General features: G+C 43.3%; 1 protein-coding gene across 2 annotated transcripts in view; it reads right to left on the bottom strand.

The window, feature by feature from the left end:
* Nucleotides 1-3,553, bottom strand: part of TTC39B (tetratricopeptide repeat domain 39B) — a 69,060-nt gene extending 65,507 nt beyond the window's left edge. Inside the window, exon 1 of one of the 2 annotated variants that reach the window (XR_001552014.2) lies at nt 3,262-3,553. Coding sequence is in view for 1 of the 2 variants with exons in the window: in XM_015849003.2 (XP_015704489.1) it covers nt 3,262-3,309 (48 nt within the window). In the remaining variant the exon portion in view is untranslated. The remainder of the gene's footprint in view (nt 1-3,261) is intronic. The other variant, XM_015849003.2, reaches the window with a different exon arrangement.
* Between the last annotated feature and the right edge of the window lie 21,589 nt (nt 3,554-25,142).

Raw genomic sequence — 25,142 nt, 5'->3', positions numbered from 1 at the left:
CAGAATAAACGTTAGCAAGAGAATGCACAGCACTGCAGGCTTCTTTAATATGAAGTACATTACTATAGTAGGTTACTGGTGAAAACAAGCAATTGTAAGTGCCGTATCTGTAGTAGCTGTGAATAAAAAGCTTTGAATACTTGAATACTAACAAATAATAAACAGCTCTTGGATTAAAGAATACCTGTTCTGAAAACACTTGTTTCATACTGAACTGAGTTCAGAAGATAAACTGCCCAGGCTTGTAAAGCCAGCCTGCATAGCATTGCCCCAGCTTGGGCAATTTGAGAGAGTACAACATGCATCACCACATCTTCATTACACAAAGTTTCCTTAACAGGTTAGGCTAGTGCTGAGGCACATGTTAGCTGAATTGATCAACTTGTCCTTAATGCAGGCCTTAGAGTTAACCACAGCAAGGGCACAAAATCACTTTCAGATCCCTACATAATCCTTAGCCTAGCTGGCTGTGGCCAAACAAGACTTTCCTGTAGCATACAGATACTGCTTGAGCATGATCCTTTTTGTCTGGCCACAACCCTCACATGCACAAAGGCCAAGGATGGGTTTATTGGTTTGTTTTTTCTTAATGGATAGGGAATCCCCAAGTAACCAATTAAGCTGGCTTTAAGACTTTGAAAAACCAGGGCAGCACAGAGTGAACTTAATGGGAAGCAGATCTGGCCCACTATTTTAAGTAATCTTTAGACAGTAGAGGGGGGGAGAAGGGGAAGGCTTAAAGTTTTGCTTGAAGACCGCTCTGGCCAGGAATATTATTTTGCCCCTAAGCATATCTGCCCTAGATCTGCAACCTGTTTCGGAAGAATACTGATATGAATACTTTTAGAATAGAAATTCAATGCTAATAGCTGTTGAAGTGAATGCAACATATGTTCTGCATTCACAGCTACACTCATCATCGGTGGACACTTTCACTCAGGTAACATAGCAGCCAGGAAAAAAAAAAATCCTGGTAGAGGAACAACACACACACTTTTAGCACCCTGAAATCATCACATAGCAAAATCCTGAGTCTGATAACCATTTGTTTTTGCCAGATGAGCATACTCACAGCACTATCTCATTCATAGAGTCTCTTGGGCTTATGTCTTCTTGGCAACCAACACCTAAACTACCAGACTTACATAGTCTGGGGAATTAAACAAAGACACACAATTCACAGCACTTCCTTCTAATGCACAGTGGAAAGCCAGAGCTGAAGGACAAGGCATAAATCAGCAAAATAATTAAATGTAAATACGGGTCTGGCACTTCCTCGAGCTACAAGGAAGCATAAGGAAAACCACAGTTTACATCATCATGGACTTCAGCAGCAAACAGCTTACTGCACCACTAAGTCTGGGCTTCAGAGAAGGTATCTTAGCTGAGACCTAGCTAGGTTCCCTGTAGGTAGGAAACAGCTTCAAGCACATCTTTTCTCAAAGCTTCAGGGATGAACAAGTATTTCAAAGTTCCTTCACAAAGGAAAAAAAAAACCTATGTTAAGATCCATATTCATACAGCATTAAGGATGGTAAAAAAGAAACAGCTCATTATCTTTCATGTTCTATGTAAACATTACTTGGAAGCACACTGCTTTCAAGAACATAACTAGCAGTAACATTCCCCCATTAAAACCTAAACAATTAAAAAAAGAAACAAAAAACAAGAAAGCACTTAAGAACAACTAACTCACACCCAAACGGCAGAAAATCAAGCGTTATAGAGAAGTCTGGTGAACCTGTAGACATAGGATGCCAATGGTATGGACAGGTTTTGGTGCAGAAGTGACCACCCCCACAATGAAGCCAGCACCTGCACTTCCTCCTTGAACTTTCAGATTCTACCAGGAAAACCCTCAAGTGCTCTCTCCATTACCTATTCTGGTCCATTCATAACTCTCAAAGTCCAGCAGATCAAGCACAAGTCTCCAAGCTTTTTAGAACTCCTCTGAAAAAAGTTTCTGTGCTTTCTGCGTACAGTAGCTTAAGTAAAGCCTCTTCCAGGTGCTTTTACATCTTTTAGGTGCTTTGGTAAGGAAGTCCTTTTTTCCTCTAAGTACTGATACTTGGCAGCAAACTTGTTGAACAATATTCAGACTATTTATGCAGGACAGTTGGGCTACAGCTAAATTGCTACCTACTTGTCCTACCAACTGTGAATTCCAACTACCTGCTTACTGATAGCAGCAGGAGCTGATTAATAACCTGCTCCCACTGGCACTTACTCACACCATCTACTGGAAACAAACCTTAGCCTCACAGAGATCACTGCCTGTACTCAGTGCCCTCAGAATTTGCAATGATTCACTCCACATACAATGAGATAAAAGCATTTCACATTATGTCTCCTTGCAATAGTGTTAGGAAGTACCAACTTTCACAGCATGCCCTGAGGTGCAGGCACTGGCACATCTGCACCTTCCAAACGAGGAAAGAAGCCGATTTTCTACTCATTTCTGTCTCATACAAGAACTCTGCAGATGTCAAATACAGAACACTACAGAGTTGTTGAGCCGTAAGCAACACTTAAAGCAGCGCTTTAAGCGTGCACTGCCAGGTCAGCAGCGCAACACGCGCTCTCCCTCCCTGTGTGAGCCGCTCCTGCAGGAGCGCCCCGCACTCGCTGTGTGACACGCAGCCACTCCGCTGACAGCTGCAGCGACGCAGCCGCTGCATCCCTCTGGCTGAGAGGGCACCAAAAAGGAGACGATCGGGCAGCGGTGTTACGACGCAAGCTTTCTGCTTGCGGCTTCCACTAGGCAACAGCAGCGGGGTGACAGCGGCAGCGGGCTGCAGCCCACACCTGTCCTGCGCTGCGCTGCCCCGCGTGGCTCCGCAGACCGCCTCCACCCACGCGGGGCCTACAGGGCACGCACCGCATCTTCCGGGACGGCCGCTCCCGGGGCACCTGCCGGCCCGCCCGCCCGCCTCTCCCCGCCGCCGCCGGGCAGGCGAAGTTGCGCGGAGCCGGGCGCTGACTCGGAGCTGAGTCAAAAAGGGAAGAAAAAGGAAAAAAAAAATAAAAAAGGGGGAAGGAAGGCGCGGGCCGGCGGCCGCTCACTGCGAGGGAGGAGAAGGGGCCGCCCACGCCGCAACTTTCTTCAACTCCCGGCTCGCCCTCAGCCCGACGGCGGCCGGGCCGGCTACGGGACGCGGTGGCCGCGGAGCGGGACGAGCGGGATGCGGACGGCAGGCCCGGCCCGCGCTGCCCCCGCCGACGTGTCGCCAGGGCCCGAGCGCTGCCCGCAGCCCGCGTTACCTCCTCGCCGCCGCCGCTCTCCTCCGTGCCGTTTCCGACGCTCGCCATGTTCCCGCTGAGCCGCCCGCTCCGGGATGAGCACTGCCGCCGCGCCCCGTCCCGCTCTCCGCCACCGAGTCCCCGCCTCTCGCGCTTCCCAGCTGCTGCTGCTGCTGCTGCTGCTGCCGCCGCTCCGCCCGGTCCGGCTCCGCCGCCGCTGCCGCCCGCCCTGACCGCCCGGTCCGCGCCGAGCCGCGCTCGCCTCTTCCTCCCCGGCCGCCACACAACTCTGCTGTCCGCGCCCCCTCGTTTGCATCGCAGGCCCCGCCCCGGGCAACGCGGTGGCTCCTGCGGCCGCGAGGCGCTGCCCGGCTCTGCCCCGGGGAGCGGGACGCAGCGCGCCCCCAGCGGTGGGGCCCGGGGGCGGCCAGCTTCGCCGCCGCGCGCTCCGATGGGTTTCTGCAGCGAGTCTGAGCCGGAGCCTCATTCGCCCTGTGGTTGCCGCCGGCCCCGTCAGCGAGACCTCTCGGGGATAGTCCCTGGGCACAGAAGGCGGCTGCTGCCGCTGTGAGTGCTGACATCTGCCCGCTGCTTCACGGCGAGAGCATCCGTGAGGGTTTCCGTCTCAGGGAAACGCACCTCATGGTCTGCCTGGCGCCGGGGGGGTCTATCAAGATAACGCTTCAGTACTCAGCCTTCCAGGCAAGCTGAGATCCATCACAAGCCCATCCCGAGACATCATCTGCCGCACTGTCCCTGGCAGCTGCACGTGGCTGGCAGCAGCCAGCACCACCAACCCGCTGGGCATTCCAGTCACTGTTGTCTGTCTGCTCCAGGCATCCAGCGCTTGAGATCCCATGGAAACTTATGCTGCAGTCCTTCAGTGCTGTGACCTGACTCTGTGGAGAGCTGCTTCATCTCCGCAGGGGTTTGTCCTTGAGCAGTTGTTTGCAAAGCAGTTTGTTATTTAAGAGAAGAACTGCTCCCTCCCCTCTGCCTCCTCCTGAAAGCATGGGGGGAGTTCACAGTATTGTGATGTTCCTCTCTGAAAATCTGTCTGTTTTTGCTTTCACTTGTTCTGCCAGCTGACAAGTTCTACTAATAAAACAGTGGATAAAGTTTCAGTTTCCACCTGTTCCAGTTTCTTGTAAGTTGCATCTCTGCTGCAGCCCCTAAAATAAAGTTTCTATATACCAACTTTGATTAGAATGACAGATTAAGAAAGGGAACTGAACAGATTCAGCTAAACAGGAGGAAAAGTTTTTTTGCCAGACTGAAGATTACAGTCGAGACATAAGCAAGTTTGGTGTATTGACATTGCAGCATGCGCTTTCAGTGTAGGCTAGCAAATGTCCCTATTAGTCTTACTTAGACACAGTTCTGCTGTATCTGCTCTTCTATTTTTACCCAGCCTGGTTAGGTAAAGAGGGAAGAGAAACCTCACTTGAGAGCATTCCTCTGTTTTGCAAGACAGCGCTCTTCGCAAGCAAGGTGTTACTGACACACTGTTCTCCTGTGTTCTGATTGCACCAGTAGGAATTTCTTCACTGACAACTCACTGGAAGATGCTCCAGAGATGTTACACACCTCTCTAGGACTGATCTGAAACACAACAGATGTGTTTGTGGCGCAGATGCAGCAGACAGGCCCACACACGCCTTGTGTTTGATTCAGAGCAGTTGCTTGTTAACACTGCCCACACAGCTCCACCTAAAATTCATGTTACCATTACCCCATAGTTCTACACTATTCACCACAATTACACAACTTATCATCTTCTGTTAAAGACACGACTCTGTTTCTATTCTCCAGCTGTAAATTCAAGATGCCTTTTGTTTGGAGAAGAAGAATTCCTCTTTGTCAAAGCTATTACTGCACAACATAATATTAAGTGCTACAGAGTGCATGCATAAGGTAGTTAATGCATAAGATCTCCAAGTGCTGGGAGCTTGGTCTTTGAAGGCAAGAACCACTTATGTACACTGTGCCGTAACCTTTGCTCACATAGCCAGCTATGCACTGCCAGTTCCAGCTGGTTAGTTCCAGTTAAATAGAAACTTGGACGCGTCTCTTACATTCTCGCACAACACACTGAAGGCTGTAACACCATCACTTACAAAGCTAGGTTGGAGGAACAACTCTAACATAAGGAGTTTGTAGTTATAAATAGTTATTCTATGTGTATTAGACATGTCTACGCTGGAGTTAGAGGTTAAGTTCACACTGAAGGTCAAGGCTAAAGGCAACACAACTTTATTGTGATTAGCTCCTGATAGGCTTTGCTTATATTATCATATTCCCTCCCCACAATGCCCTTCATATCTCCAGCTCATTTATATCATTTTGAACAAGTTAAGGCTGTATCTGCTAGTGGTCTTTCTCTGAACAGAACAAATACATATGCTGAATGATCGTGGTAGGGATAGCTACATCATATCATTCCTGACACAGGTACCTGAGGTATGAAGAATACTACTGAAGTCTGAATACAGGCCCTGTGAAATGCAGAAGCTTTATTGAGTTTTGCTTGGTCTTTGACTGGCTACCACTGGGCACACTCCCATTGGAGCTGTAGTAATAGTCAGAAGGGTATCTCAGAGCCATCAGATTGGCTTTAATCAGTTTTATCACACTACACTTGAAATCTAATCAGTGAAGAAAAGCCTTGCAAATTCCTTTTTCCTTGTAGCTTTTCATTTGTAAAAGACAAAACAACAACAACAAACCACCAAAAAACACTTCTGAACTTCTGAGCAGTATAGGCAAGAATTAACAGGTCTTATTAACAGGCCTTAATCCCTGAGATGAGGAGCATGTTGCAGTTCTCAGGCAGCTAGTGTTTCCATCCTTTTGAATGTAGGTATCTTTGCAGCAAGAATTAGAAAGATTATGAGCTGACTGCTAATCTTTCAGGTGAAATTCCAGTAGACCTGTTGAAAGGATTTAATTGAGATCTGACAGAAAAGGTGGGCCCTTGAGACAACATTGCCCTCCACCTGGCACAGCAATATAGAATTCTTGCCCAACAGAAGTCTATGTATTTTTTCCATCATCTTCAGATCCAGCATCTGCATGCTGCTGTGCTAATGCTACTTAGATACTGAATAGCCCTGTTAGTATTTCCTTCTGCAGCACAGCATTGAAAATTTGCCTGAATGTAAGAATTCACAGAATAATGAGGGGAAAAAAATTGCAGCAATTTAGCAGAGGTACTAACTTATAAGGACCTCCGCAAAAGCAAGAAGGAACAGCAAAAACAGAAAAGCAGGTGATGGTGCTTTTCCTTGCAGACTGTAACAGCCATGCCATTATCTAGTCAACTTTATTCTCAAACCAGCACTAGTTAGGCCAATTAAGATGACACAATTCCTTCACCTGAGGGACCAGTGCCAAATTATTGTTCATTTCCACAAGCTGAACTAGTCAGTGGTTTGCAAACAGTATTTCAGAGATCACTACAGCAACATTAGTGACCTCCTTAGAGTTAGAACACATAAGAGAGCATTGATGCGTACATGTTTGTATGAGAAGGCTAGTACTGATAGTCAGATTGTTTTGTTGTGTACTGCACCCCCCTGCTCACACAACAAATGTGAATAGGCACACACTTGGCTGCTGCCAGCCAGCCCTGGAGCAAGACGTCTCAGATTTTACCTTGATCTCAGTCTCAGTGCTATATTTCCCACAGCCAGCTGAAAGGTCAGCTTAGCAAGAAACCAAGCAGCCTACCTTGTTAGCACAACAGTCCAAATTACCAGGAAAACTGGCATCCTCAGAACATTCTCTTTGGTGTCTAGCCCTAACTTATCCACATAAAAATCTGAACCAACCAAACCAGCATCTACTTTCTCTAAAAGACATCAAAGATAGCAGCCTCTCCAGGACATTTTTGATGGGAAGGTAGCATGTCTTGGAGCATACAGGTACCACAGAGACTACACAGAGTCATCAAACAAAGCTTGAAGTACATGGCTGCTGCAATTGCAAGTGTTTTCTACTCCCAGTAAGCTGCCTCAACTAAATCATTTTTGTTAGACTTACTAAGAACTCCCTCTGGAAGTTAGGAATCTTAGCATCATTTCTTTGGTGCATATATCAGTATGATGGTTTTGTTTTTTTTGCTTTTAAATACTTATACTTTTATCTTCCATCAGGCACTTTCAAAGATCCACAATTGTTTCAAACACTAACATTTTTCAGCAATTTAATGTGGTATCCATCTTAATGTCAAAGTAAAGCCACCATTTCCATCAATCTGATAGCTCTATTTCTCTTCACTCATCATACTAGCAGGCAGCAAATCCTGTCTATAGTGGTGAGGAGGTAAAAGGAACTGCTAGTTCAAATGCCCAGGATTAGAAGAGGGTTGGTCAGGTAGTTACCAAATAATTTAGCACAAACATAGCCTTGAACAATATCCAAAGTGAAGTTTTCTCTACTTAGAGAAGTCCTACCTCTTTCCCAAAGCCAGGGCAAGGACAATAATGCACTTTGGATAAAGTCCAGTGGTTTACCTCAGTTATCATAATTTCTTTCTGTGAATATGAAGCAGGTTGTATAAGCTGTTCTCAGTGAAAGCATAATGCAATCAGTGCACCTAGCTTTCAGGCAGCCTCTAATGCTCTTACCAATGTTACACAAACACTGTTTGCATGCTGGTTTCCCGCAACACTTCCACAGGTGCATTCTTAATTTAGAGGCTATAGCATATTCTGTATATCCCCTTATATCTTTGAGAACCAAATAACAATAATAAGTAATAGTTTCATATGCCTCTGTCCTCTCATTAACAATTAGAGAGGTTGGTTTGTTATGATTCATTTTTGTTATGATATAAAAAGCCAGACTAAGTCATGTTATTTATTTAGAAAATAAAATTTATTAACGTGTTCTGCATCCCCTTTCAACTAGTGTGACGCCTGATGTTTGTATGGCACATTGTGGATCACCTCTTGCAGAATATCTTGTTAAATAAACTTTTAAAGATGTTTGTGTGTCACTGCAGTTTAATGAGGCTAATTTTTAATTGGTTCATTTTTGCCTTCTTAACCTCTGGAGCTATTAATGGTTTAAAATGTGTTCTGTCCTGTGGTATTTTTATAGCTTAATAACAATTGAGAAGTTTTTCCCATAAATTCTTTAGTAGTTACACCAGTGACAACACTGAAATGGTAAACTTGCTGAGCTTAATCCTGTTTGTATGCCTTTTCTTCATGTCCTTTACTATTTTTACCAGAAAAGGCAAAAAGTCCAAATCCACCTTACAGAAATTTTCTTACAAAAAAAAAAGTTTATCCAAGTTATGCCGGCCAGAAAATATATTTTCTATATTCATTTTGTTGTTCTTTCATTGCTCTCAAAACAACATGTTCTGGATTGAAACATCTGAACAGATGGTTGTAATGTGTCCAAATCACCAGGCAATAAAGATGCCTGAATGCAACCTCTTTCTTCACCCACCAAAAAGATTCCTCCAAGCCAAACCCAAAATGTCATGTATACACAAACAAGTTCTTCTTCCCACAAGGAAGCAAGAATTTTGTCTCTGAGTTCAGATTGTATGACTTAACAGCAGAACAGTGATTTATAGCTGGTAATTTGTGCCTAAAAGAATCTCCTTTCACATTGCAGGAAATTCATAACTTTATTTTCTTAGTTGCTTAGTTATTTATTTACTCATGGTTTAATTCCTTTTTGCTATTGATACATTATCCATTCCAAGGCTGCAAGTATCTAAACAAACTGAGGACCTTCAAAACAGATGTGTGTGCTTACATCCTCTATCCAAGTAGGCTAACATACTCAGAAACTCCTACTATCATGACCTCTTGCTCAGTGAAGAGGTTTTGCTGTTGATTGTGTAGGGACTGCCTGTGTTTTGCAGCCTCTGACTCAATTTCAGTCAGATAGAAAGCTGAGAAAACACTGAGATGTGTCTCATTTAGGGACATTACAGAACCACAGAATCACAGAATTGAAGTGTTGGAAGGGCACCTTCCATTGGGTCCAGCCCCCCTTGCTAAAGCAGGTACCCTGCAATAAGTCTCACTAGTAGGTGTCCAGAAGGGGTCTTGAGTGTCTTAATAGAATGAGACTCCACAACCTTGCTTTTCCAGTGCTCCATCACCCTTATTGTAAAGAAGTTCTTCTGTATGTTTGTATGGAGCTTCCTGTGTTCAAGTTTTAGGCCATTACTCCTCGTCCTATCACTACATACCACTGGTATGTCCATTTGCTTCCCATCTCCCTTCAGTTATTTGAAAACATTTACCAGTTCACCTCTAATTCTTCTTTTCCCCACCCTGTACAGACTTGGGTTACTCAGTCTTTTCTGATATAGAGGATGCCCCAGGCCGTTCATCATCTTCTTCTCTCTGCTGGACTCCTTGTAGGAGATTTCTGAACTGGGGAGCCCAAAACTGGATATTGTTTTCTAAATGTGGGCTCACCAGGGAAGAGTAAAGGGAGAGGATCGCCTCCCTCATCCTGCTGGCCACACAACTTTTAATGCACCCCAGGATACCACTGACCTTCTTGGCCACAAGGGCACACTGCTGGCTCATGGCCAACCTGCTGTCCACCAGAACCCCCAGGTCCTTCTCCACAGAGCTCCCTTGCAGCAGATCATCCCTCACACATACTGACACATGCAATTATTCCTCCTCAGGTGCAAGACTCTACACTTGCTCTTGTTAAACCTCATCAGGTTTAACATCACCTTTCTCACTAGATTGAGATCAACAGTTTCTCTAAAATGTTTCTATTTACTTTATCAGTTAAGAAGTACAAGGAGTCCTCCAAAAGTAGTGTCTCCTATTTTGTTACGCTGGCTCACAGCATCAGTGGCAAATGTTGGTGGAATCACAGTAGATGTTGAACCTTCCCAACAGTATTCTATTACATGTTGTAGCCATGTGACAGATGGCAGCAGAGGGGCAGTCTGACAAAATAGTGTCTGACACAGAATTATGTCTGAAGCAAAGTATGCCTGTTGTATGTCAGTTCCTTTTGCCTTCTCACCACTATAGATAGGATTTGCTACATGCTAATATGGGGACTGAAGTGCAGCTTGTCTATCTGCCTCCCACCTCCCTTCCAAACATTTGTTGCACAGTTGCATTTCATTTGGACTCCTTGGCACCAAATACTGTGGCTTCCATTACAGAAACAATTCACATTCTTAGCTTTCTGGCAATACAAATGGTTGTTCCATGAAAAGANCTTCAGGAACTGTAAGCTGATTTCGCTCTTACTATACAAGGATATTCAGAAATTTATTCATCTTTGCATTGACTGCAGAACTTCCCCCCCAGCTTGAGTCATTTTACCTTTTTTAAACACAGGCATTGTACATTTTCTGAACACAGATATACATAAGAGGATTTTATTGTCCCGGAGATTATAAAGCAGCAAAGCTGTGCTTTGCTTTCTATCACTTGAAATACAAGTGTGTTCTTTATAATGTCTTATAAACACTACCTAGTCCTACTTCATTCTTAATTCTGTTTTTCAGCAATTATACTTATGGGAAAAATTGGGGCTTAAATTTTTTGCACTCATCGCCTTCACAAATACATATGCAGTCTAACAGAAACATTACTGGACTGCAAAATAAGTGTTGTGGCTATTCCTGCCTCCAGCTTTTGTCAGAAAGACAATTTTCTGACAGCCTGAAGTCAGGTAACATGGAAGAACAGTTTCCAAATGGCAAAGATATTTCCAGTACCTTCATGTGTTTGGGAAACTCACAGCTTTTCTTTATTTATATTTTGACTGGCTATTGAGTATGCATTGGTCATCTGAATAGGAAAACACTGCTAGTTCAGGAAGGGTTTGGGCCAGGAAACAAATGCTCCCTTACTACTGACAACAATAATATAGTAATCTTTTCAGCTACCAACAATGCAATAGTGGATTTGAAGCACTACCTTTGAAAACTGCTAAATTGCTTATATGTGTAAACACATATCTAGAGGCAGACACTCAGAGACTGCATAGATGGAGATTGAAAAAGAAAAGAAATACAATTTTCTTTCTTTCTTTTTTTTTTTTTTAAAGCTAATGCTTGTGGGCGACCTGTTACTGTAAATACAGATGGCTGTGAGCTGCAGTAGGTCATGTTGAGAAGCTAGACATCTATCTGTGAGTTTCCTACTTACCACTGAAGTAAGAATTACCTGACAGAAAAGCATATGATGATAGTCCTTAAAATAAAATATTTTGGAATGGATATTTAAAATACATCATATGTGCATCAAGTTGAAACATAACAATGGTGTGTCCAATGGCTTCTTTTACTGAGTATGGATAAGGACTGCAGATCCAGGTTTTGAAATGTTCTTACAAAGGTGGAATAGATTCACTGTCATGGTACATGTGATCTCATTCTTGAGCCAATAGTTTAGGTCATCAGTCATGGAAAATGAGATAGAGCAGTGGCATCTGGTCACATACAACAAGATAAATAGATAGGAAGAAGACAACAGTAGTACTTAGAAACTAGTCTGAAGCTTGAATAACTAGTTTTACTGCCTTCCCTGGTGTACAATGGCTGGGTGATACTGTGTCAGCTACCAAGTCTTTCCATGCTTCAGTCCTGGAGCAGGGGATAACAACATTGCCTTGCATCACCAGGGTGTCATTGGGATTGGTACTCTAATAAATATTTGCTTTACCTCCTTTGACTTCATAATTGCCTATACGCAGCCTATCCATAAGAAGTCTGTATACAAACAGCCCAACCTACAAAGGTCAGTGGGATTATCTTCAGATTAATTAGTCTTGGTTTATAACTCTGACAGGGACCTGTGGGCTGGGAGGTGAGGGAAACTGCTGTAACTGCCCTGTTTCACCTACAGTCATACCCTTGTTCAGTCAAGCCACAGCAGTAGCATTCGTAGCAAGCAGAAATCTAAAGGAGTCTAAAAAGCTTCACTTGTCTCCTAGGGAGCAATAGTAGCACATGAACTTGTGTCCCTATACCATAAACATGTAGGACAGCTGAGATAAACCAGTTCATTTACTTTGTAGGAATTGCACCATGCACTGGCAAACTAACACAGAAAACCATCACCTGAGCTTTTCTGTAGCACAAAGTCAATTTATTTTCATAGATTCACTGAGAATCCTGAGTTGAAGAAAACCAGAAAGATCATCAAGTCTAATTCCTGACTCCTCCCACAATCACCCAAATTCAACTCTTCATCTGAGTGTGTATCTCAAATGCTTCTTGAACTCCAACCAGTTTGGTGCCACAACCAATGATATTTAATTTGAAAGGGTAATTATTCAAAATGTGGAAATGACTATAAACCAAAGCAAATCAATCAATCAAATAAACAAAAACAAACAAAAATAACCCCACACCCTTGATAAAATTTTCTTCAGGGAAATTCAGTGTCAGTTTGAAGTCACTTAGATATGGATGATGGTGAGAAAAATATCCCTCAAAACCAAAGGCAAACCATTCAGGATATGAAAACACAGACCTGAGTCTCCTGCTAACCCTAAGTTAGAACATGGATATGAATCTCCAACTTTCACTTTAGGAATTGTGATGTGTTACTTTCATCGTCCATCTTGCTTGTTAGAGATATTCTTCCTCATATCAATAAATCATGAATAGGTTAAGTCAGAAGGTAATGAGAAAATCAGAGAAATTCTCCTGCTTGAACTTATATTTGAGTATTCATCTGAGATGGAGCAGATCTGGTACTGAGAAGACTGAAAGATGGAAGGAAAGCAGAAGTAGAACCCTAAATGTGTTCAAAAATTACTGTGAAGAAAAATGTGTATTTTGCTCACAAGGGAGCCTGTTCCAGTACTTCTTCCATGTGAAGAACCTTTTCCTAATGCCCAACATGACCCTCCCTGATGCAGCTCTATGCTGTTCCCTTGGGCTCTGTTATTGTCACTGGAGAATACATCACACTGCCCGTCCACTGAAGAGCTGTGGCTGCCATGAGGTCTCCCCTCAGTCTCCTCTGCACTGAGCTGAACACTCCAAGAGATTTCAGCCAGTCCTCATGCATCTTGTCCTCCAGACCCTTCACCATCTTTGCTGCCCTCCCTTGGATGCTCTCTAACACTTTCATGTCCCTCTTATATTGTGGTGCCCAAAACTGCACATAGTGCTTGAGGTGAGGCTGCACCAACACAGAGTGAGACAGTCCCTCTGCCTGACAGGCTGGCCGTGCTGGGCCTGGTGCACCTCAGGGGGCTGGCCCTTTCAGCTGCCAAGACACACTGCTGACTCAAATTCACTGCGCTATCAACATGAACCCCCCCAAGTTCCATTCTATGGGCCTATTCTCTAGTGGTTTTGTTACATAAGCACAGAGAGTCAAATGACAAGACAGTAGTGGTTTCAACATTCCTTTCCCCATAGAACCAAACTGGCTAGAGGCTTAGAGGAGGATGTAGAAAGCATCATTAGGTAAGAAGTCCCATGTGACACAAAACTAGGCTCAGCCAGCTGCCATGCAGAGGGTGCGTTGCCACTGGGAATGCTGAGGGAGCAGTCTGGGATACACAGAAGAGACAACAAAAATTCATCCAGGGAGAACAGTATTTTGAAGGAAAAATGAGAGTCATCCTCTGAGGGCAAAACCATTTGCAGTCATGCTTCTTTTCATACCATGCAGCTTAAGCAGAGAGTCACGTTATATAGAGTAATTCTCAAAAAATCAGATCAATTGAAACTGTTCAATAGAATGTTGATTACCGCAATGTCAGTAGATATTACCTAAATTGTATTAGTTACAGAGAATTGCATTAATTTTAACATCATATAAGTTCATAATCTCATCAGAATATGAAACACATTGTAAACACTGTATTTAAATACTCAAAGCTTCCTATTACACCTACAAAATCTACTTGTACGATTAGTGAAAGGAGAGGCACAGAGAAAACTCTCCCTGAATCTTTTATTCAACTCTTGAGGACTTCAAGTCATCTAAAACCATAATGCCCCTGATTATGCATTTCTCCTCTCTCCTTTCATTCTACTGCTGATCTGGTCATGCAGCAAGAGTGGTCATCTTCTTATTCAGGACAAAGAAAACTCAGCAACAGCAGCAAAACACACAAGAAAAACATCAATTTTCAGCAAGTTCATATGAACTGTCATTTCAGATACTGAAAACTGCTAATTTCTTTCAGCATTGGAAAATCAATTTGTAAGGTTTAGGTGAATGCCTAAAAACCCTAAAGAGAGGACTGTGAAAGTGAGGATTAAGCAGTGTTTTTCAAAAGAGGTTTGACAGATCTACTGCACACATGCACTATTGTTCTGTAGTTAGCCATACATTTGCTACATCTTTGTTGTCAGTTAATGAATGCTCTGTGTGCTTGAAAGCTTGTCATTTTTCTCCAGCTGCACCATCTGGTCTCACAAAAGATCTGATCCAATGAATCTCATGCAGCATAGTTTACGGGGTGAAATGAATTATAACAATTTCCCTTTTTCCTTTGACCTAGTCACACTCTTTTCTAGAGGAAAGATGACTTAATCTTTCATCTGACATCCTTTATTTTAACTGGCTTTAGGCAATTCTTCCTCCTCTGCTTCCTAGAGATTAATCTATTTTCAAGCAGCAGTGTTGTAAGTCTGTAAAGTAAGTCTATAACTGTATGAAAAACTTAGTACAGATTTCAACTAGTAAATACCAGCTTTTTTTCTTGCTGGGATTTCTGTTAGACACTAAAAACTAAAAATTTAGCCTGAACACATGCATCCATGTGATTAACTGCCAGTCCTTCCCTAATTTGGAATGCTTAAATCTAGACTGCATTAGCAATTGGTGAATAATCACTTGTAATTATCATCACTGGCATTCAACAGATTTGTTTAGAGAATCTGCCTCCAGTTTCTCAGTGCAGTGTTCCTCCCTTAATCATGCCTGCAGAATAAGAGATGTGTATTTTTCTTGTCACTCTTGTCACCGACAGCTGGGCTTTACTTAGAAGATGGAATATAATTCCACTGGTGATGAAGTGGGAAGTCCAAGCTGAAAGACGCTACCATGTATTTTGACATCAAGGTGTGCCTTTATCTGATTCTGGATAGATATACTGCAAATCAGCTTGCTTGTCTGCATAAATAATCTAAGATATACTGCAAATCAGCTTGCTTGTCTGCATAAATAATCTATTTGACTCACACAGGTGACATTTTTACTAATTAAGTGGAATATTTCTTTCATGTCAGGTCCTGAAAAGATAAAATGAGGTAATCTCTCCAGTAGTGTGGACTACAGAATGGTCTGAGGATGATGACTGGAATGCTGAATTTTACCTAGAATTCCAGAGAAACCCGAAGGTGAGGCCACACATTGGTAGCTGAACAAAATATTGAGTTTTTCATGCTTGTTTTTGTGCTTGTGGTTTCTTAACCGCAAAGTATTTGGTTTTGTTTGTTTTGTTTGTTTGTTTGTTTTGAAGCCACTTTGAGTGGAATAATAGATTATTTGGCATGGAAAATCACATGTGTAGGATGCAAGACTCCATCATACCTATTAAAGTACAAATTTTATCAGTGGAATAAATTATATTCCCAATATAAAAATCAGTTTCTGTCAAAAATAAACTTCCAAAAGCTCAGAAATGATTTCCTACAGTTGTCTTCCTCCTTTAGATGCACCATCCATGATACATTTCTTGAAGATATTCACCAGCTAATTAGTTAATCTGATTTTGGGAATATCATTGATGGAGGAACATATTTGGTTAAGAAGCATCTTTTTCTCTTAACAAGTTAAATCTGATCCATGATTGAGTCTTAAAACTATACTTTTACAGCTATTACCACAGTGTGAGATGAAGTATACATCTGTCACAGCAAGTATGGATACAGGAGATAATCAGCGATCACAAACACTTCTGCATTTGAGGACATGTTAAGAACGGAATGACAGATGTTTATCATGGTGAACTAAGAAATTCAATCTTTATCTTCATCTTAGACTTCCTGGACCTGGCTTCTCAATGTTTATGCATCCACAATGATTATTGACAGGAGCTGTGCACAAGTGAACTCTGAATAACAGTCTCTTAAACTCTCAGGATGCCATGAAATCACAAAATGCAGACCACTTGATTCCTTCAGTAGCATACTAGTTATCATTATTATTTATTCTCTGTAAAGGATGTTTTTACTAGCTTGTTTTCCACCCTTTCTGTATACTATCTCCACTTCTCATCAGACAGTCTTTCGATGCTTTTCAATAGAATCAGCACTTCCCATTACAGTCCTGAATTTTTACTGCTTGAATTCTCCATACATCCTCAACTTCTCTAGCACTGAATTATTAAGGTTTTTCAAGCAAGGAGATGTAACTACCCATTGGAAGCTTTCAAATGGCCATGTTCCTCGTGCCTCAAATATAAAAGGCAGATTAGTAAAAATAAGTAGGTCTGTTTGTTTTTAAGAGGATTTGGATTGAGTGAAAATGCTTTATAAATGTGACTTCTTAGTATTAAAGTTGGGGAACGAAAGAAAAAATGTATAATCCACTCATTGTTCAGAATTTTCTGCTACTCCTTGAGCTTCCTGCTTCCTTGAGTCCTCCTGCCTGATGTGTACATGCTTTGTTTTTATTTCATTTTTAAATAATAATAAATAAATCCAAAACTCAGCCTATCACAGGGAGAGGGAAGAGATGTGAATGTGAATGAAATGAATGCATTTAACTGAATTGCTCCTAGGGATCACCCTAAGAAGTATTAATCATGTAATCATAGAAAATCCCAAGTTGTAAAGGACCAACAAGGATTATTAGATCCAACACCTGGCTCCACAAAGGCTCACCCAAAAATCAAGCCATACTTCTGAGGGCATTTTCCATTGTCCAGAAGCTTCTTGAACTCCAGCAGCCTGGAGCTGTGACCACTGGCCTGGGAAGCCTGCTGTAGTGCCTGACCACCGTAAGATGAAGAACCTTTCCTAATGCCCAACATGACCCTCCCTGATGCTGCTCCATGCTGTTCTTTCAGGCTCTGTCGTTGTCATTGAAGCAGACATCACGCTGCCCCTCCACTTCCACTGTGAGGAGCCATGGCTGCCATGAGGTCTCCCCTCAGTCTCCTCTGCCCTGAGCTGAACACTCCAAGGGATTTCAGCCAGTCCTCATGCATCTTGTCCTCCAGACCCCTCACCATCTTTGCTGACCTCCCTTGGATGCTCTCTAACACTTCTATCTCCCTCTAATATCGTGGTGCCCAAAACTGCAGATAGTGCTTGAGGTGAGGCTGCACCAACACAGAGTGAGACAGTCCCTCTGCGTGACAGGCTGGCAGTGCTGGGCCTGGTGCACCCCAGGGGGCTGGCCCTTTAGGCTGCCAAGACACATTGCTGACTCAGATTCTACCTACTGTCAACCAGAAACCCCAGTCTCTTCTCATGGGGCTGCTCTCCAGCCTCTTGTGCCCCAGTGTGTATAGGTTTTTGCCCAGTCACTGGTGCAGAATCCATCACTTGCTCTTGCTGAACTTTATGAAGTTGATGATTGTTCAGCTCTGTAATTTGTCAAGATCTCTTTGCATAGTCTTTCTACCCTCAAGATAGTCAACAGCTTCTCCCAGTTTAGTGTTCCCTGCAGACTTACCTAGCATACCTTCAAGTCCTGTATCCAAGTTACACAAACATTAAAGAGGAATTGCCCTGTAGAACCCCACTGGGGACTGGATGCCTGCCCAGTGTAACCTCACTTAATATCAACCCTCTAAAACCAATCCATTAGCCAATTGTTGACCCATCATGTTGTGTTTTTGCCTGGATGGATGCTGGACATTGTGTCCAGGTGGATACTGTGGGAAACAGTATAGGAATCTTGGCTGAAATCCAAAAAGATTTCATCAGTTGGCTTCCCTTGGTCAACTAGGTGGGCGACCTTGTAATTAAAAGAAATTAAACCGGTTCAGCAGGACTTTTCACTTGTGAACCCATGTTGGCTGTGACCAGTGACTGCATTGTCTTTCAGGTGTTTTTCAGTAACTCCCAGAATAATCTTCTCCATAATTTTACCAGGAACTGAAGTGAGACTGACAGGCCTGTAATTACTAGGGTCTTTTTTTCTTGCCTTTCCTCAAAACTGAAATAGTGTTTTCCAGCTTCTGTTCTGCTGGGACCTCAAGACTGTTGAAAAATAATTGAGAAATGTCTAATAATGCCAGCCCTTTGAACACCCTGCGATTAATCCCATTGGGCCCCATAAACTTTTAGGCATCCTAGTTGAGCAGCAAATGTCACACAAATTTAGGGCCATCTGGGAGTCTATCATTACCATAGTCACGGTCCTCCAGCTCAGGGCTCTGGGGGTCCCAGAGCTCATCATCATTGCTGAACACAGAGATGAAGAGGCATTAAATGTCTCTGTTTTGTCTATGTCCCTACTTATGAGGTGATCATCCTCATCAAATGACTGACTACTTCTATCTCTGGTCATTCTTTTGTTGTTTACATACTTTTAAAGGTCTTTTTTATTGTTCCCCACAACATCAGCCAGCTTCAACACTAACTGAACTTTGGCTGTGTGATTTTTTTCTCCCTACAATGGCAAACAGTGTCTCTGTAGTCCTCTCATGTTGCCTGACCTCACTTCCAGTGGTTATACTTTATTTTCCACCTCAGCTAAAGGAGAAGATCCCTACTCAGCCAAGCCAGCCTTCTGCCTTGTTTTCTTGACTTCTGACATTTTGGAATTGCCTGTTCCTGTGCTCTTAAGAAGTGGTACTTAAAACGTGACCAGCACTGATGGACCCCAAAGCTCTCAACAGCAGTTTTCCAGTTGAGATCTTGCCAAATGGTGTCCTGAGCAGTGTAGTTGGCTTTCCCCATATCTAGTGTTGAAGCTTTTGAGGAAGTCTTCCTCTTATCACCAGTGATTCTAATGTCAAGTACATCATGGCCACTACAAATGGCCTCCAATTGCCTTTTTATCCACAGGACCCTCTCTGTTTACAAGTAACCAATCCTCGTCAGCTCCCTTAGTACCTATACCAGGAAGTTATGATCAAGCTGATTCAGAAATCTCTCAAAACATTCTTTATGATCTGTGTGCCATTCCCACTTAACAACTGGCAAGTTGGTTACACATAAGGACAAGGGTGGATGTCCAAGGTGTATCTCTCAGTTCCTTAAGATATAGTTTTTTGGTGCCATCATCTGGCTGGGTGGCCTATAATAGACTCCCACCATGACACTAGTTTTATTTACATGTTCCTTAATCCTTACCCAAAGGCTCTCAACCACATCATAGGCAATGACAAGCTCTGTGCAGTGCAGTCCTCCCTCACAATCACTCCTTGCCCCTCCTGCTCTGCCTGTCCCAGGCCCAGAGCCCTGAATTGTGCACACTAGTCATGGGATTCTTCCCACCATGTTTCACGTATGCCCATGACATTGTAACTGGGATCCAGCCAGGGCTTCTTGCTCCTCATGTTTTTTTCTCATGCTGTGTGCTTTAGTGTAGAAACATTTCACAATGCTTCTGTGTACCGGGCATCTTGTGGAGCAGAGTGAACAATCTCACTAGCTCACAGACCCTCAAGTTTTGGTGTGCCATCCTACAGCTTATCACTGATGAGCCTGGTTTCATCCCAGTAAGTCTTAGTCCCTTCCCCCTCTTTTAATCTAGTTCAAAGCTCTACCAGTCTTCCCTGTGTTAATTATGAACAGAGCACAGCAGCTTCTATTCCCCTCCAAACCACTCTCTTCAGCAGCACAGACCTCTGTGATAGCTCTGTGGTCAACAGCAACCACACTTGTGTTGAAGAGCTCTGTGATTTTGTTTTCATGTGGTCTTAATATAAAACCCAGCCCACTATTTTCACATTGTTTAATGTACTTGACCTTCCAAGGAAGGTTTTGGATGCTAATGCATTTCTGTGAGCGTTACACATCCCAGTTTTCTGGCAGAGTATGATTTAATCCTACTGTTCTTGGCCCAAGTTGTTTAATGTCCTAAATGCTTACATCAATACTGCATTTATATCAAGATAGCTTACTCTAATCTGTGACTACAACCAATAAGCGAAGGGCAAATTTCAGGTAGTGCTGCAAGTGTACAAAGGGGAAAAGGCGAGTTCATAACATAAGCAGAATGTGCCCTTCAAAGGAGATTACAGCAAACAAATAAAAAGGCAGGTGTGGCTTTGGAAACTGGAATAAGAAGTGCCCATGGGATGAGCTGGTTTCAGGGAGTATACAGCAGGAAGTGAGGGCAGCAGTCCTAAATCAACAGATTCCTCCAGAGCGGGGGAGTGTCACGATGCACAGCGAGGTGGATGAAGAAAGCAGAGGGTGTAGCTGAAAAAGGAAACAGCGTCAATAAGTACGGGACAGATGAACTAAAGCTTAGCAAAACTCCCATAATGAGGAGTAATAAGTGCAATTAAGAGGCAGATGAGAGCTAATGAAAGAACGAACTTAAATACAGTGCAAGTCTAAATAAGACTGGGTAAGGCACTATGGCTTTAAAGCATCCTGTAATTGATAAATGAAGCGAAACACGCTGTTACATCACAGGGCAGCACATCTTGCGCATATTGCTTTCCTATTACTTCTAACCACCACCACCCCGCACCCCCAGCAGCGACTCTCAGTGCAGCAGGCCGTGACGCGTTTACACCGCGACCGCTTATGGTTGCCCCGGCAGCGCAGCGCCCCAGGGCCCGCGACGAGCTGCACGGCCCAGCCTTCAACGTGGCTGCCCTGGGCCGTGGCTGACGGCTGCGGCTGAAGCCCCACGGACGAGCAAGAGGAGGCGGCGGCCGAGCAGCGGGGCTGTGGTGCAGGTGGCCGCGGAGGGGTTGTAGAGCGGCACGGCTTGGCATGGCGGGGCCGGCTGTCCCGGCGCTGGCGGGCAGAGGGGAGAGGTGTGTGGGCCTTGAAGCCGGGAGGTGTCAGCTCCTGGAGTATCAGCGGGAGAACGGTTGAAATCTAGAGCAGCATGACCTGACTTGTTAAAGCAGAAAGTGGTCGGAGTTCTGGGTCGGGTGAATAGGGAGAATCGTCTGCGTTTACCCATTCTGTACCTGCCACATGCAGTGCCTGGCATGCACTAGGCATGTAAAGTTGGGCACTGTGTGATGAGTATGTCCTGCTAATTGTTTTCAGAGTTATTACCTAAATAACGGGGATAACGTGATGGCAGAGCCAACACGAGTGACCTTATTCGAGATAAAGTCACCACCTTCATCATGATGGTTTGTTTAAGTGAGGGGGAGGGGAAGGAATATCCTTGCTTTAGTTAAAAGGCAAGAAGACACACAGGCTGAGAGCACAGGGGCACAGAGTTCAGAGTCTGAGCCAAAGTATGCCAGTATGGGTTTCATCTGATGGTGGAAGCCCTTTAGAAATCAGTATAGCCCTTCAGAGGTACCTTTAATTCAGGAAATAGTCAGCCCTTACTAAGTTGTATCTTGACTTGTTGGTGGAGGAAAAACTTGCCAAGCAGTCTCACTTTTTAAAATGCTGACTTAGCTAAGCCATGTGGACAGCCTTACTACGGCTGTCACAGTTCTGGTTACTGGGATAATTATTTAGCATTACAGTTTGTGTGTCCTGGTGTAGCAGCAACTGTGTGCTTTATTCTTCAAGCTTTCCCTGTGTAGATGTAGTTTTTGCTCCTAAGTTTCAGTTTATTCATTACAGTGTTGCTTGGCCCTGTCTGTCGCTATTTTTGTTTGAATTTCAAGCATCTTTTGTGTGCTTTATTTTTCCTTTCCCTGATTCCACTGTCCCATCTCTTCTGCTTTATTTCATCTAAGATTGCTACATTTCACCTGTCTACTTTTGCCAGTGTTACAGAGCCTTGCTGTCAGCTTGCTGAGTGTACTGTGGAAAGTGGTGCTGTGAAGTGAGTAAGTTTGGAAAAGAGAGGGGAAAAAAAGGAGGGAAGTCCCATGAGAGAGAGAAAACAGATCATCTGTCAGCTGCTTGTTGGCTTTGCAGGAGAATGAAGATAAAGATTGTGACCTTTTCCCCTGCGCAGGCTGGAAATCCCAATCCCTAATCTTGGTGTACTTTTGCTTTTAAATTAAACAGTCCTAGTCTCTTGAATCTCTCTCTCCTTAACATCAGCCAACCTCAAGTCACCACCTCTGATCACTTTCACTTGCCTGCTCTGAGCTGTGTCTGTTCTTCTCTTGAGAAGAGATGACAGCATGGACTACACCAAGATCTGTTCTTTGGAATCTCCTGGTCACATTTATTGCTGTTTTTCTTGGCACTGAAATGAAGACATGTTGGATATGAACACATGTGTTCTTGATGAGGAACAACTTTTGAGTGAAGTTCTGGCAAGTTAAGCATGTTTGCTTTGGGTAGGAAAAAAAAAAGGTGGGGAAATGTGGATACTCCTGCTGTATTTGTGTTTAAAAGAAAATAACAGCAGGTTAAGGGGATTCTTGGTAGACTTGGCAGGAATTTTTTTTGTATCCTCATTAAAGTCTGTTGTAGAATGTATATGATAGAGTGTACGATTAGATATTCTTGATGTTTTAAGATCTTTTGTTGAGAAGAAATGGAATAACATCAAAGTATTGTTTAACTTGCTGTGCATCCCAGTGTGCTATAATTCCATCTCTACACAGTGGAATTTCTCTCAGTACGTGGATTCACTTTGCATGGAGTTTCACTCTGCATACTGCTCAGGCTGTGTGCTGACAGTGGTTGAACAGATTGTGAGCAGGTGTAAAATGTTCTCCTTAACTCAGAGATCCCATCAGCCATTCTCTTAAATAACCCAGGATGTTGCGAGAGTCAAGTTTTGACACAGCAAAGAGATTTGCACTGGGATTCACTGGTGAAATCTGAGTGGCTGAAGTCTCTGAATGTTGGAGATGCTGAGTTATGTGACTCTGTTTTGCCTTCTGAATGGTTTGTTGAGTGTGTGTAGGACAGGCTTAGGCTCAAATCACTGTGGATTTTGGGTAGGTCAAGGGAGGTGAGGCTTACAGGTACCTTATTCTACTTCAGCCCTGATTCACCTTCTTGTTTTATTAGAAAGGGTAGTTGTAAATATCTCTAGGGACGTGTTATAAAGCTGCATTAAGCTAGCATTAGCGTCTTAACGTATTAGTATTTAGCATCATGCAGCATTAGTGCCTTGAAGGTGATGAAAGTACTTCCCTTGAAGTGTATGCAATATAAAGAGGAGCATAAATGCTGATTACCTGGAAAGCATCAGGCAAAATAATAAAGCATCTTCTATGTTTAATTTCTACAACTGAGAAGGATTTCTGTGCTGTCAATATATTCTGAGTGAAGTGAAATCATGGAAGCAGAATATCAGTGGAGCTTTTAATCACCATGTTCAAATTTCCACAGCTTCTCTTCAGCCCTTTTATTTCAAGCATTCTCAAAATATCTCTCTTTGGGACACACATTTCACTCAACACTTTGAATGCTTCATTTAAGTGAGATCTTCTAGTATATCTCCTCATCATTTCCCCTCTGCCACAATTGAGAGTGCTAGTGTTTTTATGACTGTTCTTTGTCATGTTTGCTGGGGAATGTTTTGCATGGGGCCACTGTGGCATATTGCAGCATGCAGCTGTCAGGAGTGAGGTGTGCCCAGTGCTAGCTTTCCGTTGCATGCTGTGTGGTGTTTAGGCATATTACATAAACCACTTAGCCTTAATTTCAGGAGGCATTAGCATGTATTTCCCATCTGTAAAGTATGGTTTTCTTAGGACCACAGGTCAAATATTAGTGGTGTGGATCCACCAACCCCAATGGAGTTACTCTGGAGGAACTCCCATGTGCCCTACAGAAGAAGCTGTTTAGCAAGATCTTCCAACGTTTTGGCACATGGAATACATTTTAGGTTGATTCAAAAGCCTGAAAAAGATACTCTGCATGTAATATTCCTTTAACAGTTCAGGGTTTCTGACTTCTAGCTGTCTGAAGCAACAGCATTGGAGCTCATGGGGTGAGTGCCATTTTATTTTTGGTCTAGCTGCCATTCTAGCCTCATGAGAAAAATGAGGAAACAACTTGCGTACTTGGTGTTTTACACTGTGTCTTCTTGGAGCTGCTTTCTGGGGAATGTTAGTTTTTTCCTGGAGCAGACAGTGAGTGGATGCTGTGCAGGCACCATTGCCAGAGATCACTGTCTAGTGCTGTGGGAGGAACGGAATGCACAGGTGGGTAGTTTTCAGGTCCTGCAAACAACCTACATGCTTTTTAGAGAGCCACTTGCATGGGTATGTCTGCAAATGGCAGGCCCTCAATTGGCTTTTTGGTAAGTGACATTGCTAATCTCTGTGCAGGAAGACTCTGATTAATGAGCAGGCTGGTGGGATGTTTTCATTGGCCACAGAAGGGACAGTTGTGAATTGGCTTACCTGTCAGCAGCTGTACTTACAGCAGTGGGTGGGCTGTTTGTAACTTGAACCTCTGCTGAGTGAAGAACAGCCCCATCCAAAGCTGATGCCTTCTGTATGTTCTCTGAACTGCTTTTCTTCCTCTTTTATGTTGCTTGAATAACTGTTTTTCAGCAGTGGTTCAGTCTGCAGTTGATAAAGCGCTCTTAGTTGCCTCTGCTTTTGGTGCCTTAGGTGAGAACATAAGCATAAGGTAGGTTTTGTTTCTGAGAGATTGTAATTGCTTTTTTGCTGTTGTTATTGTCAGCTGATAAAAGTTGATATGAGACTTACAGTTCTCAATTGCTGTATAATTCAGTGTGGTTCTGTTCTAGCAGCTTATTCATTGCTACAGTGATAGTACCTCCCAGCTGAGCTGTGTTGAGGTGGAAGACACTATTAAGATTATAATGAAAAAGAATGTAATCAAAGTGTAAATTACATTGAGAATCACTAGTATGATGCTCATATAATAGCATTTAAACTGAAGCCTTCAGCGGATAGATTGGTCTGCTTGTGGCATGGCAGAGAAT

Source organism: Coturnix japonica, chromosome Z, assembly GCF_001577835.2.
Source record: "Coturnix japonica isolate 7356 chromosome Z, Coturnix japonica 2.1, whole genome shotgun sequence".
Lineage (NCBI taxonomy): Eukaryota > Metazoa > Chordata > Aves > Galliformes > Phasianidae > Coturnix > Coturnix japonica.
The sequence above is the reverse complement of the archived record's forward strand: the minus strand, read 5'-3'. Positions and strand labels throughout refer to the sequence as shown.